At 43.8% G+C, this 13,934-nt stretch overlaps 1 protein-coding gene across 1 annotated transcript; it reads left to right on the forward strand.

Annotated features, from left to right (window-relative positions):
- The first annotated feature begins 4,402 nt into the window (after positions 1-4,402).
- On the forward strand, positions 4,403-9,870 carry LOC117766115 (growth hormone secretagogue receptor type 1-like). Its single transcript, XM_034592827.1, has 4 exons — positions 4,403-4,456; positions 4,581-5,040; positions 8,369-8,644; positions 9,842-9,870. Exons 1-4 carry the CDS (start codon positions 4,403-4,405, stop codon positions 9,868-9,870), a joined length of 819 nt encoding a protein of 272 aa, XP_034448718.1.
- Positions 9,871-13,934: the final 4,064 nt, after the last annotated feature.

Consider the following 13,934-nt stretch of genomic DNA (forward strand, 5'->3'; position numbering starts at 1 on the left):
AGGTTCTTTTCTTGAGAGTGTTAGACACTACTTACTGCTCTTGGGTCTGGATGAGACTGTAAATTTAATTATGGTAAGAATTTTCTTACCTTTATGCAGCAGCTTTACAGCGTCGACCCAGCCCAAGATGCAGTCTGCAGGCGTCCCTCTACCACGACTGGACCTGCTCGCCACATGTTGGAGAAGATTTCTCGTGAAGAAAACACAGAGACTGAATCGCAGTGCAAGAGAGTCCGTTTATTACAAAATCTGTATCAGTATTTATAAACCTCAATAAACAGCTTTGTTTCCAGTGCTGATGTATGCGCTTGCATGTCTCCTTTCCTAGAAGTCCTCACTCTAAGTATATGTGGAGTGCTCTCTCGTCCTCACATTGTGTGTGTGTGTGTGTGTGTGTGTGTGTGTGTGCGTGTGTGTGTGTGTGTGTGTGTGTGTGTGTTTCCTTTCCATGGAGGTCCTTACTGGAAGTGTGCCTACTTAGACATGTTCTTTGGGCTGCATAACGATACAAGTGGGAATTGGCTTTCTCATATTTCAGCCAAGTTCGTTCAAAACGAGTTGTACAACATCATCGTCTGATTAGACAGCACTTGACCATTCCTCTCAGTGTTGGCTGTGATCGAGCGTCATAGAAAAGCCATCAGTGTGCGTCAGGTCTGTGGAACCTGGGACACACACACCTCTCCCCTGCAGGTTTCTCCGTCCTGCTCCCACCTGAGCCGTCATGGATCTAATGGAGGAGGGAAACGTGAGCTGTGGAGTTAAAAACTGTAGCACGCCAGGCTTCCAGGGAAACTGCTCCAACCAAGACTGTCAGGAGGAGGAAACAATGTCTGGATTGTTTAACCTAAACTTGGTTAGTTTAAGGCAAGTCCAGTGATGATTGGTCGGAGTTTGGGGAATGAAGATAAAATAAGCCAATCAGAGGTTGGGTAGGGGCGGGGTTTGTCTTACCTGGGGTGTGAAAAAATAAAATACTTCCGCAAAGATGAAACCAAACAATCGACCTCCTTTAATAGAAAATAAATAAAAACCTTCAATCTTTTACTTAATTAAAGATGTTAACATTTTAGAATGAAAATAATACATTTAAATAATAATTTCTCTCCTCTGTGTTTTTTAATGTTAAACTTTGTTTATAACTCCTGGTGATGTATTTACAGAGTTATGTTACATTACATTACATTTCATTTAGCTGACGCTTTTATCCAAAGCGACTCACAATAAGTGCATTCAACCATGAGGGAACAAACCCAGAACAACAAGAATCAAGAAAGTACAATTTCTTCAAGAAAGCCAAACTACAAAGTGCTATAAGTAAGTGTCATTTAAGTGCTACTTAAACTTTTATTCAAGGTATAGTCGTAAGAGATGTTTTTAGTTTGCGGCGTAAGATGTGTAGACTTTCTTCTGTCCTGATGTCCATGTGGAGCTCATTCCACCGTTTAGGAGCCAGGACAGCAAACAGTCGTGATTTTGTTGAGTGTTTAGCTCGCAGTGAGGGAGCAACAAGCCGATTGGCAGATGCTGAGCAAGTGAACGGGCTGGGGTGTAACGTTTGACCATGTCCTGGATGTAGATTGGACCCGATCCGTTCGCAGCACGGTACGCAAGTAGTAGTGTTTTGAAACGGATACGGGCAGCTACTGGTAACCAGTGAAGGGAGCGGAGGAGCGGAGTAGTGTGAGTGAATTTAGGTTAAAGACCAGTCGAGCTGCTGCATTCTGGATGAGCTGCAGAGGTCGGAGGGCACCAGCAGGCAGACCAGCCAGGAGGGAGGTGCAATAGTCAAGGCGTGAGATGACCAGGGCCTGGACCAGAACCTGCACCGCCCTCTGAGTGAGAAGGGGGCGTATTCTCCTGATGTTGTGTAGCATGAATCTACAGGAACGTGTTGTTACAGAAATGTTGGCAGTGAGGGAGAGTTGGCTGTCGAGTGTCACACCCAGGTTCCTAGAAGTCTGGGTGGGGCCTAACACGGAGTTGCCAAAGGTAATAGTCGTTTTAGTTTATGTGTGAACTTTATATTGTTTTTAAATAAAGATTATTTAAAGAAAACTGTGTGTGGTCCATGTGGTGTCAGAATAATATAATATCTCTATATATTAGAGACAAAGTTTCCTATTTTTTAATTTTTTATATTTTAACTTGCACACTTACACCACATTGAATTCCTTGTATGTGTAAACCTGCTTGGCAAGAAAAACGGATTCTAATGACATGTTAACTCCTGTTGTCGACTACTGACACGGAAAGAGGAAGGGAGAGGGTGAGGTAAGAAGGGGTGAAGGTAGAAGGGTGAGAGGGTTCAGGACAAACGTCCTCTCATCCCTCTTTTCTTTGTGTAATCATTTGTCTGCTGGTTCAGACGTTTGTCTTCGTTCTTCACCTTCACTCTCTCCAGCTGCTCCACTTTTCTCCTCCACTTCCTCGCAACACTCTCCAGCTCGTTCTCCGTCTCACTCAGCTTGTCCAGGCAAGCCAGGTATGATTCTGTGGAAGCTCGTCTCTTCTTTGTTTCTGTCTTAATCAACTCGTCCTTGTGTCTCACGTCCTCTTCCAGCTTCATCTGTTAACTTTTCAGTTGGTGAACTTGCTCCTTCAGAGACGTGTGTCCTCTGTTGACAGCCTCCACCTTCCTGCAGCTCAGTCCCTCAGTTGGAGTCGTCTCCTGCTGCAGCTTCACCTTCAGCGTCTCTGCCCGACTCTTCTTCAGCTCCTTGTCTTTTGCAGTGAGCGCGGCCAGGCAGTCGATGGAGGCGTTGGGACGAGATCTCCTTTTCTTTTCTGCGTCAGTGATTTAAAAATGTAAGAATAGTGAGGAAGGTCTGATTAAAGCTTTGATAGGTTGGATTTTACTGTGTTGATATTGAATATGTGTGCATCCATGTGTGTAGAACAGCTCTTAGTGTGAATATGTGCAGTACATGTGTTTATTCAGAGTTCACAGTGTGATACATGCATGTTTATGTGGTTCTAAATATGTTCCTGTGTGTTTTTTCTGTTGCTCTGATTAGACAGCACTTGACCATTCCTCTCAGTGTTGGCTGTGATCGAGCGTCATAGGAAAGCCATCAGTGTGCGTCAGGTCTGTGGAACCTGGGACACACACACCTCTCCCCTGCAGGTTTCTCCGTCCTGCTCCCACCTGAGCCGTCATGGATCTAATGGAGTAGGGAAACGTGAGCTGTGGAGTTAAAAACTGTAGCACGCCAGGCTTCCAGGGAAACTGCTCCAACCAAGACTGTCAGGAGGAGGAAACAATGTCTGGATCGATCTTGTTAGGTGGGTACAAAACAATGGTGATGATACTGTAGACGATTTTAAAATGATACAGCCAGCTACTGTCATTATTATTATTATTAGTTATAAAAATATTTAAAAAACAACTTCAACCTTTATCTGAAGGACAGAACACTCAAATATTTTCCTCTTATAACAAATTAAACAATTTACTAAATTATTACAAAGAAAAACTGAGAGTTGAGATGATTCTACAGTAAATACAAAGCAGCTGCTTAGCTTAGCATAAAGACAGGTTTGTCCTCTTAGCCTGATTCTGTCAATATTCAATAAACAGATCCTCCTCCCAGCACCTTTAAATATCACCAATTAAAACGTTATATATTGATATATAAACACATGCACACAAGCATTTGCATAGATTTAAAATCACACCACATATTAAACTGCCCAGTTGCTCCCGTCTGTTTCCAGTGAACATGATGAATTACCTCTGCAATATTTCAACTGAAACTGTAAAAACAATCTGGAAAATGAATAAAAGTTCTGGAGGAAAAGTGAGAGTTATAAAATGAATAGTAAATATACATATATATATGTATATATATATATGTGTGTGTGTGTGTGTGTTCCAGATTTTAATATGCAGTACATATTATTAAAATTAATTAGCAGAACTTGGCCAGAAAGCTTCAGCAGAATGATGAAAATGAATTTTTCTAAGGAAGTTAAAGTTATAAATAACAGTAAAATATTCCTCCCGTCTTATATTGATATGATCACTGGGGCTGAAAATGTTGCTGAGCTATGGAGAAAACATTTAGAGGATATTTCTACCTGACTCCATGTTGTTTCTTATATTTTTATACTACTCTTTCATAGTAGTTTAGGAAAAAACTGAAAAAACATCTTCTTGTGCCAGTAATCATGAGAACTAATTATTTCTGTGAACGTTTTTTACCATTTTCCATTGTGGACTGAACATGTGTAAATTTGTGATTCTAATGAAAATCAATCATCAATATTTCATTTTCTAGTGTGTTTGACTGTGATTGTGGTTCCACTGATAATCTTCGGCCTTCTTGGAAACACATTGACCCTTCTGGTTGTTTGGCTTCGCCCAAACATGAGAAGCTCCGCCCACCTCTACCTGAGCAGCATGGCTGTTAGTGACCTGCTGAATCTCCTGCTGCTGGCTCTGGATCTATTGCAGGTGCCCTCACACATATCCTATAATACTTATATACTTATACACCTTTTTGTTGCAGTTCACTGTGATTTGACCAGATACTCATGGTTTGGCTGAACGTGCACTAAATGGATTGTGTCTCTTCCAGAGCTGGACAGACTGGAAGTTAGGAGTCTTCGCCTGTAAGCTGACCGTGTTCCTCTCAGAGGGCTGCACCTTGTGCACCATCCTCCACATCACCTTTCTCTCCCTGGAGAGGTACCTGGTTGTCTGCTGGCCAATCACCGCTATGACGCTGGTGACACGTCGCAGAACCTGGGCTCTGATTGGCTGCCTCTGGCTGGGAGCGGCTGTCAGTGCAGCACCATTTTTGGTCATGATGGAAGTGGATCATATGGGAAGAGAGGTTGAAAAGGAAGTGTGCAGTATCTCAAAATCCTCATTCTCCTCCGGCCTCGTGTTGGCCATGATAATTCTCTACAACCTGTATGTCCTGGTTCCCCTGTGCATCCTGGGACTGGTCTACATCCTGATTGGACGGACTCTGAGGCTCCGTCCACAAAGCAGCCGTAAAGACAAGAGTCACCGACACACAGTCAAGATGCTGGGTGAGAAACACAATCCAACACACACACCCTTAGGTTCTGAATTTAGCTTTTACTAAATACAACTGACAAAGGCTGATGAACAGATTTAATACTTTGTCTTCATCTCGGCTTGCTCATCTGGAGCCAGAGTCGGAGCTGTATCATCCAATAGATAATCAAAACTAAATTTACCAGAAAAAGAACTCACCAGTTTTATAAGAACCACATAAAATGACAGAAACCATCGTTGAGAATATATTTGATGTGTATTTTGACTTTTTAGTTTGGTCCATGTCCCGCCTGTTACCATCAAGGAGGCAGGAAAGGTGTAGGACCTGCAGCCAGCCACCAGGGGGCAATCGAGATGCTTTGGCTTCACTTTTGGGGAGCAGTCATGTCGTCCATCTTTATTTCCAGCTGTGTGTCAATTTAGGGGCTGCATCACAGCGACACGAGTAGAAAGGCTCCTACAGATGCTTCCTTTCATACCAGAGAAAGCTCTGATGAGTGAATCCTTCCAGGTCCAACATGTCCCAGGACTCATTGCACTTTGGTGACGAACCGTATCAACTCAACTAACGGCTCACATGTTAAAAAAACCAAGAGGCATTAAGCTTTCTGTCGTGTCCAACTTAAGGACAGGACAAGCTTCTCCTCTGTGGACCAGACGGTCTCATTTAGTTTCAGCCTTCACAGTCTACCTGACCGAGGAAGGAGGTGGGTTGAGTAGATCGTGTCCTCTGAAGGTTGCAGCCCCTGAGCTGAGACACAGCTCTCTTCTTTTTTTTCCTTTTTTTTTTTTTTTTTTTCAACTTCTGTTTATTGGAATTTTACATGGATAATTCACAGAGTCAACATTTGAAATACATCCTACATAACTCCCTTCCCATGTGCCCTCCCCCCACCCCAACCCAGCATCCCCTTGACAGACACACCACCAAATATTTAAATAAACATCTGTATACAATGTTGAGTAAATAACACACAAAACAAAAACAGTGAATAAATAAACATGTAATGTACACTCCTTATAAAACTAAGTACATCAGCACTGTGCTATACCAAAGGAATTATGAATCCTCCCAGTCTTTTATTTGGGTTAAATTGTCATAGTATGCAAGAAAAGGCCTCCATACCCTTTCAAATGTATCTGCAACTCCCCTCAGTGTATATTTAATCTTTTCAAGCTTCAAATAGAACATGATCTCTTTAAGCCATCTTGTATGAGATGGTGGCACCGGCCTCCTCCAGTTAAGGAGGATAAGGCGCCGAGCTAACAGAGTGGTAAAGGCGATCACAACATGCATGCCAACCGGCCATACTGTGCCTTCGGGCATCACCCCAAAGAGTGCAATTACAGGTTGAGGTTCAATCGTCATGCCATAGATGTCACTCAGCGATCCAAAGATTTTCTCTCAATATGTTTGGAGGCTCGAGCACAGCCAAAACATGTGTAGCCAGATTGCAGTGGCTAGCTTACAGCGGTCACATGTAGGATCAGTATTAGGGTATATTCTTGCTAATTTCTCCTTGGTGAAAGGGAGACGATGAACTATCTTAAACTGTATTAGACCGTGCCTGGCACAGGGGGAGGAGGAATGAACCCGGCCAAGGATTGAAGCCCACTGACCATCAGCAAATGACAGGCCTAGGTCTTGTTCCCAAAGTGTCCTTAAGTTATTCAGAGACTGTGGGTTTATCGCGTCAATTTCCCCATAAATCCGGGAAATGGCGCCCTTGAGACCGGCATTAAATCCTAGGAGACTATCTAAGGGCGTGCTTGGGGGTTGTGCAGGGAAAGGATGGTAACCCCTTTGTACAAAGTGCCTAATCTGTAGGTATCGAAAAAAATGGGAACGGGGCAACGCATACCTCCCTGACAATTGATCAAATGAAGCGAACACCTTGTTAACATATAGATCCTTAACAAGTCTAATCCCATTGCCATGCCAGGCCCGAAAGGCCAGATCTGACTTGGAAGGGGTGAAAAGATGATTTGCCAGAATAGGAGCCTGTATTGATGCGCTCTGCAAGCCAAAATGCTTCCGAAATTGTACCCAGATCTTCAAAGTATTGGCAACTACAGGGTTTTTGAAAGAACCAGAATTAAGCGGTAAAGGAGCTGTGACCAGTGAGTGGAGTTGCAATTTAAAAGATTCCAATTCAACCCAAGCGGGAGCGTCCACATCTGCACCACTATTAGCCCACATTATGACCTTTTGAACATTGCAGGCCCAGTAATAGTGAAGAAAATTAGGCATTGACATTCCTCCTAACTTTTTCGGCCTTTGTAAAAAAGTTCTGCGAATACGGGGGGCCTTTCCATCCCATATAAATGCAAATAGTATTTGGTCCAGTGTAAAAAAATGTTTTTTAGGAATGAAAATCGGAATACATTGATACAAATACAGAAACCTAGGAAGAACATTCATCTTGATTAGGTTAATCCGGCCAGCTAATGATAAGGGTAATGTGCGCCAGCGGTTTATGTCCTGCCTGCATCGATCCAATAACGGTGTGAAGTTTAGTTTATATAACTTGTGAAAAGACCGCGGCACCACCACCCCAAAGTATTTAAAATGGGAAGACACTCTCTTGAATGGGAAGGCTGTGGCCGGGATATCGAGAGCTGCTTTGTTTATGGGATAAAGTTCGCTTTTTTCTAAATTCAGTTTGTAACCTGAAAACTTTCCAAATCGTTCCAAGGTGGACAGGACGTGCGGCAAAGAATATACTGGGTTAGCAATGTACAAAAGTAAATCATCGGCATAAAGCGAGAGCTTGTGTGTTGTGTCCCCTCGAGTTATCCCTTCAATTGCCTGGCATTGACGAATAGAAGCTGCAAGGGGTTCAATCGCCAGAGCAAAAAGCAGGGGACTCATAGGACAGCCCTGTCTCGTGCCTCTATGTAGTGGGAAATATTTTGAGTGAGAGTCATTAGTATGGACAGAGGCTAAGGGAGAGGCGTACAACAATTTAACCCAGGAGATAAAATCATCACCAAAGCCAAATTTCCTCATGGTCATAAATAAATATTCCCACTCCACCCGGTCGAACGCCTTCTCTGCATCTAAGGATATTACAAGCTCAGGATCATCCGAACTGGTGGTAGTATAAATAATATCGAACAGCCTACAGATATTAGAATGGGAATGTCTGCTTCGAATAAATCCGGTTTGGTCAGGTAGCACCAGCTTGGGAAGAGCACTTTCAAGCCGCAGAGCAAGGGACTTAGCGAGAATTTTACAGTCGCTCTCTTCTTTAACAGTGTGAGACATGTATTCTATCACCTGCAGATATTGATGATTCTCATGTCCACTTCCTGTGTCCTTCTCCTCATGTCCATCAGGAGTGATCTTCTTGGCCTTCGTCCTGTGCTGGCTGCCCTACATCGTCGGTCTGACCATGAGCTATGTTTCTCAGATCACTCCTCCTGAAAGCACAGGCAACATGGCCTCTGTTACCGAACCTGTTAGCCTCTCAGACTGGGACCTGAAGACACGAGCTCACACCGACACAGATGATGCACTCTGTGAAAACACAAACAACGAGATCGACACACACAGTGATGCAGACGCACACTTGGTGGACTCACAACCTGAAACGCTCACTGACCCGGGCGCAGGTTCTGACGATACGAGCGCACATCATGTTGTATCACACGACGTCAGAGCTGGAGAGAGCACACACAACCTGGGTCCTCGCACTGAAACAGACACACACTCGGAGATACACAATACTACACATAACAAGCAAAACACAACCCTTTGCATAAAGTCACAGAAGGACACACTCAGTCTCACAACACCGACAGCAGGCACAAACACATATGTTGTGACGCCCACTAACAGTACACACAATAACACACTGACTGACCCCCAGTTGGTTTTTATCCTGGTCGCCTCGGTCCTCTCCCGCCTCAGTGCTGCCATCAACCCTCTGGTGTACAACCTGATGTCCGCCAGGTACAGACACGCTGTGCGTAGCCTCGTGCACACGCACTGTCTCACACCGTCTCACTGACTGAGCACAACGCTCTCATCAGGACACTCCACAACTACTTTGTAAACATATAGGCACACGTAACAACAGCAGAAACACAAGGTAGCTGTGATGATCACTGGTGGTTCTGCAACGACCATATTAACAAACTGAATTCAGCTGCTTTCAGACCTGCACTGAACTAAGATATCATGAGCTTTGACTGTAGGAGCAGCTAACACTCTGCTAACACACAGCTAACCCTGCTAACACACAGCTAACACACAGCTAACCCTGCTAACACAGCTAACACACAGCTAACACAAAGCTAACCCTGTTAACACAGCTAATACACAGCTAACACACAGCTAACCCTGCTAACACCCAGCTAACCTTGCTAACTCAAAGCCAACACACAGCTAACCCTGCTAGGACACTGCTAATACACAGTCAACCCTGCTAACGCAGCTAATACACAGCTAACACACAGCTAACCTTGCTAACACAGCTAATACACAGCCAACACACTGCTAACACACAGCTAACCCTGCTAACACAGCTAATACACAGCTAACCCTGCTAACACCCAGCCAACACACTGCTAACACACAGCTAACACACAGCTAACCCTGCTAACTGAGCTAGCAGCAGTTATTTACAGATTTTCTGTCACAGTAACATTCAGACATTTCCGCAATCTACCCGGGGTGGGCGGGGCCCTACCTAGCCTCCGATCAGTTAGTTTAAGGCAAGTCCAGTGATGATTGGTTGGAGTTTTGGGAACGATTTCTTGTTCTCTCTTTTTCGTTGTCTCTTTTCACTCTTATCTTTTGGTTTATAGTCTTTTATTCCAAGTTCCATATCCTGTAGGGTTAAGCCGAATACTCGGATGAAACGAGTATCCGGTACAGATACTGAACTTTAACGAGCACGAAAACCAATCCGAGTAAAATGTGTCAATAACCGTACTCGTGATGAATGAAAAAGTTCACTGCTGCTGCGCACACAACACGATGTTGTCGTTGTCACAGCCGCTCTGTCCACAGGGATACTAACGTGTAGCATCGTTATCTATGATCATGTGTTCTCAGCGTCCACTGGCCGAGTCAGCGTGCACCAAGCCCGGCCAGACGCACACGGAGCAAGCGCTCCTCTCTCTCTAACTCACACACACACACACACACACCACATAATTAACATTGTGCTTTACCTTGTGTAGATATTAAAAAAACAGCACCCCCCCCCCCCCCAAAAATAACTAAGGCAGGTAGTAAAAAAGCCCTGTGATGAGTCATACACACAAACATCACACCGTTTAAATGTAATTATTGAAAGAGTTGATTATGAAAACTCATTGAGTTGAGTATGTTTATGAAAACCTGCATTTTACTTAATACTACATGTGTTGTGTTTATGTTGATTCACTGAAGTTTATTAAAAAACGTGTTCTGAATAGTTATCTTACTCTTGTGATCAAAAACATTCATCTGAAGCTCAATTCTGAGGCTGTTCTGTAAAGAGTTTTCGAATAAACAATAAAAATACAAACTTCCGGTTTAAACCCCTCCCACTTGCAGGTTCGGATATGGATAATTTTCCATTTTCTTCTATGTCTCTTTTCTTTGATGGATATTCTGTGTTTAGGACAATTATTGGAGCCATATTGTTGCTGTACTCTTGGGACAGTGTTGGATCATAGCTTTAGTTTTAATTTGAGCAACTCTTCATTTAGTTTACGAACTCAGTTTACTGTGGGATTTCACAATACACTGATAAATGTATTGAAATGTTTTTATGTTGTGTTTTTATTAGACCAACTAAAATTTGTATCCGTTTTTTCCTTAGTCGCGAAAACAGGGTTTATGCAACAGAGTTGAACAATCAAACACAGGATGATACCAAGCAAGGACAATACTATGTCTTATTTAGCTTTACAGCGTCGACCCAGCCCAAGATGCAGTCTGCAGGCGTCCCTCTACCACGACTGGACCTGCTCGCCACATGTTGGAGAAGATTTCTCATGAAGAAAACACAGACTGAATCGCAGTGCAAGAGAGTCCGTTTATTTCAAAATCTATCAGTATTTATAAACCTCAATAAACAGTTTTGTTGCCAGTGCTGACGTATGCACTTATATCGAATGTAGCGTGGTGGGAAAGCGGGGATAGTGAAAGGTTGCCACAACGCCACCTGGGGAGTTCCACCTCCAGGAAATACTAAAATATGGTGAGTGCAACAGCACAGGTTTCGTTTGAATCACGGGGCAGGAGACGTTGTACTAACAAGAACTTTAATATAACAGGAATAAATAACAAAAACACAATGAAACAAAACAGAATAACAGTTTAACATAAGAAATAAAACACTTTTGACATGAGCAACCAGGGACAGGGCTGGGACTTACCACTGCGACGAGGACCAAAGAAAAAGGGGAAGGATTAAAAAACTCGCCACCCGTGACACAGCAAACCAACAAAACGGGTTGTGAAGAAAACCCCACCACCAGGAATTGGGTCGCCGCCTCAGGCCCACAGCACCTGACCAACAATAAAAGGATAATTAAAACATGTCAGAATTGAAAACAACAAAACAAAACAACAAAACAACAAAATAAGCCAAATACCAACCAATATGAACACAATGTAAATGGGATTAAAGGTTGCTAAAAACTAGGCATCCCTCCGTGGTGACCACTCCACGCACCGTGAAGGTGTAGCGTGGAGAGCCACAGTGCATGAGACAATACTTTTTAAAAACGACACACTTCCTTGGTCCTGAGCCAGGCAGTCTTTAACTGTTGAGCCGTGCTCTTATCAGCCGCAACAGTTCATAAGAGTGTTGTTTAAGACAGTGCAATTTCCAGTAAAAGCCAAAACAGCAGGTCCGTCTGAGGCGTGGTGGCCAATGACGGCCGACGAAGGAGCAGGGCCTCTAGGAAGGCGAATAAACAAATTTAATAATTAATATGACAACATAACAGAATTTGGTGAATAATGGGGCCATACGCACCACCCTGCAAGCCAAGGTACAGTCACAGCAAGCCGGAGGGTGGGAGTCTCCCCCAGCCTTAGATGAGTCCAGCTGTAGCATGACATAAACAGTCAGCTGGGGTAAGATAAGCAAAAGACGGCAGACAACGTTACTTACAAAGCAGACCCGCAACTGCACCCCGAAGGTCCCCCGGCGGAGCGATCCCACGCCAGCAGTCAGTCACGCTGCGCATGAGGGGGGATATTTAGGGGAGGTGCTGGCTGTTGCACAAACACGCCAAACTCCGCCACGGCTACAGAAGTAGCTCTTCCACGCGATCCAAGACCCACCGGAGAGGAGCGGAAACGGAAGGAGGACGAGCCAAACACGGCCGCCTCCTTAAATACGGGACGCCTGACGTCGCCTAACGACTGGCGCGCCATTGCAACAGGTAGAGCGCCCTGCAGCGGCAGGGAGGGAGCACGCATCTGGCTACACATGTCTCCTTTTCTTGAAGGAGTGCTCTCTCATCTTCACATTATGTGTGTGCGTGTGTGTGCGTGTGTGTGTGTGTGTGTGTGTTTCCTTTCCATGGAAGTCCTTACTTCGATTGCATAAACACTAAAATCAAAAGTATTACACAATTATCAAAACCTTACACTCAAGGAGCAAAACAACGGCCCAGATCTCCACCACTATAAGCACAATGTCAGCTTCACACTTTTTGCAAAACAATACACACAGTGATTTGCAAATAACTAAACACACTTGTATACATTAGACACAGAAGTATATCATGATGTCACTTCCTTGCAATTCCAAAGCACTGACTGTCAAATGACCCCCCTATGAGCCAATTGGTTCAACACAGCCATCAGGTGCACAAACACATGATTGCTTAATTGTAGACACACCAATCAGGTTTAAACACTATACAAATGCAGCAGGTGAGTTCACCTGTCTTCAACCAAAATGGAAGGAGTCAGAAGAAGAAGAAGAGTGAGGGTGAGAGGGGGAATCCACAGAGAAGGAGAAGGAGGAAGCGGAAGAGGCGGAGGCCGTGCCAGAGGTAGAGGCCGAGGTGGAGTTAGAGGTAGAGGAAGAGGAAGAGGAAGAGGAAGACCTGAAGCAGGAGGAGAAAGTGCTCAAAGAAGAAGAGGACCAAATTTATCAAATGAAATTCACGCAACACTAGTTGACCATGTCGTGAACCACGGACTGAGGCTGAGGGAGGCGGGACTAAGAGTTCAGATCTAAGCAGATATACAGTGAAATCTGTCATTGTGACCTGAACTGGATACAGAATCTTCTGTTTGTTGACATGTTGACTGATTTGGGTATATGGAGAGAAATAAATTATATTTTCATCAGTCTGCAGCATTGGTCTTGTGTAGTGTTTGGTGAATTTATTGTATATTCGCACTTTCTCTGTGTACGTCACTTACAGTACTCTAACCACTGAGAAGTAGAATTGCTAAAAGTGTTTTAGGTTAGCAGCAGCAGTGTGTAACTGGTTCAAACAGAATTAGATCATATGAAACGTGTGTGTTTCATATGGCAACAAAATATGTTTTTTATAAATTAGTGTATAGTTTTTAAAGAGTGTTTCATTTTGCAAAGGATCTGAGGTGTTCTGCTGATTGGGTGTAGTGTTTTGAAAAACCGGGCCCTGTTTTCAAAATCGTGCTAAAGCAATCGAGAAAAACTGTAAGTGTATGTGGAGTGCTCTCTCGTCCTCACATTGTGGAGGGTGTGTGTCTGTTTGAGTGTGTGTGTGTGTGTGTGTGTGTGTGTGTGTGTGTGTGTGTGTGTGTGTGTGTGTGTGTTTACTTTCCATGGAAGTCATTACTGGAAGTGTGCCTACTTAGACATGTTCTTTGGGCTCGATAACTATACAAGTGGGAATTGGCTTTCTCATATTTCAGCCAAGTTCGTTCAAAACGAGTTGTACAACATTATCGTCT

This window comes from Hippoglossus hippoglossus, chromosome 8 (assembly GCF_009819705.1).
Source record: "Hippoglossus hippoglossus isolate fHipHip1 chromosome 8, fHipHip1.pri, whole genome shotgun sequence".
Lineage (NCBI taxonomy): Eukaryota > Metazoa > Chordata > Actinopteri > Pleuronectiformes > Pleuronectidae > Hippoglossus > Hippoglossus hippoglossus.

Excerpts from the sequence above, each read along its gene's own strand:
- LOC117766115 (XM_034592827.1), top strand. The coding sequence starts at position 4,403 with ATGGCTGTTAGTGACCTGCTGAATCTCCTGCTGCTGGCTCTGGATCTA. Across the intron at positions 4,457-4,580 it reads TGGCTCTGGATCTATTGCAG|AGCTGGACAGACTGGAAGTT; the intron begins GTGCCCTCACAC and ends TGTCTCTTCCAG. Across the intron at positions 8,645-9,841 it reads GCTCACTGACCCGGGCGCAG|TCTTTTATTCCAAGTTCCAT; the intron begins GTTCTGACGATA and ends TTTGGTTTATAG.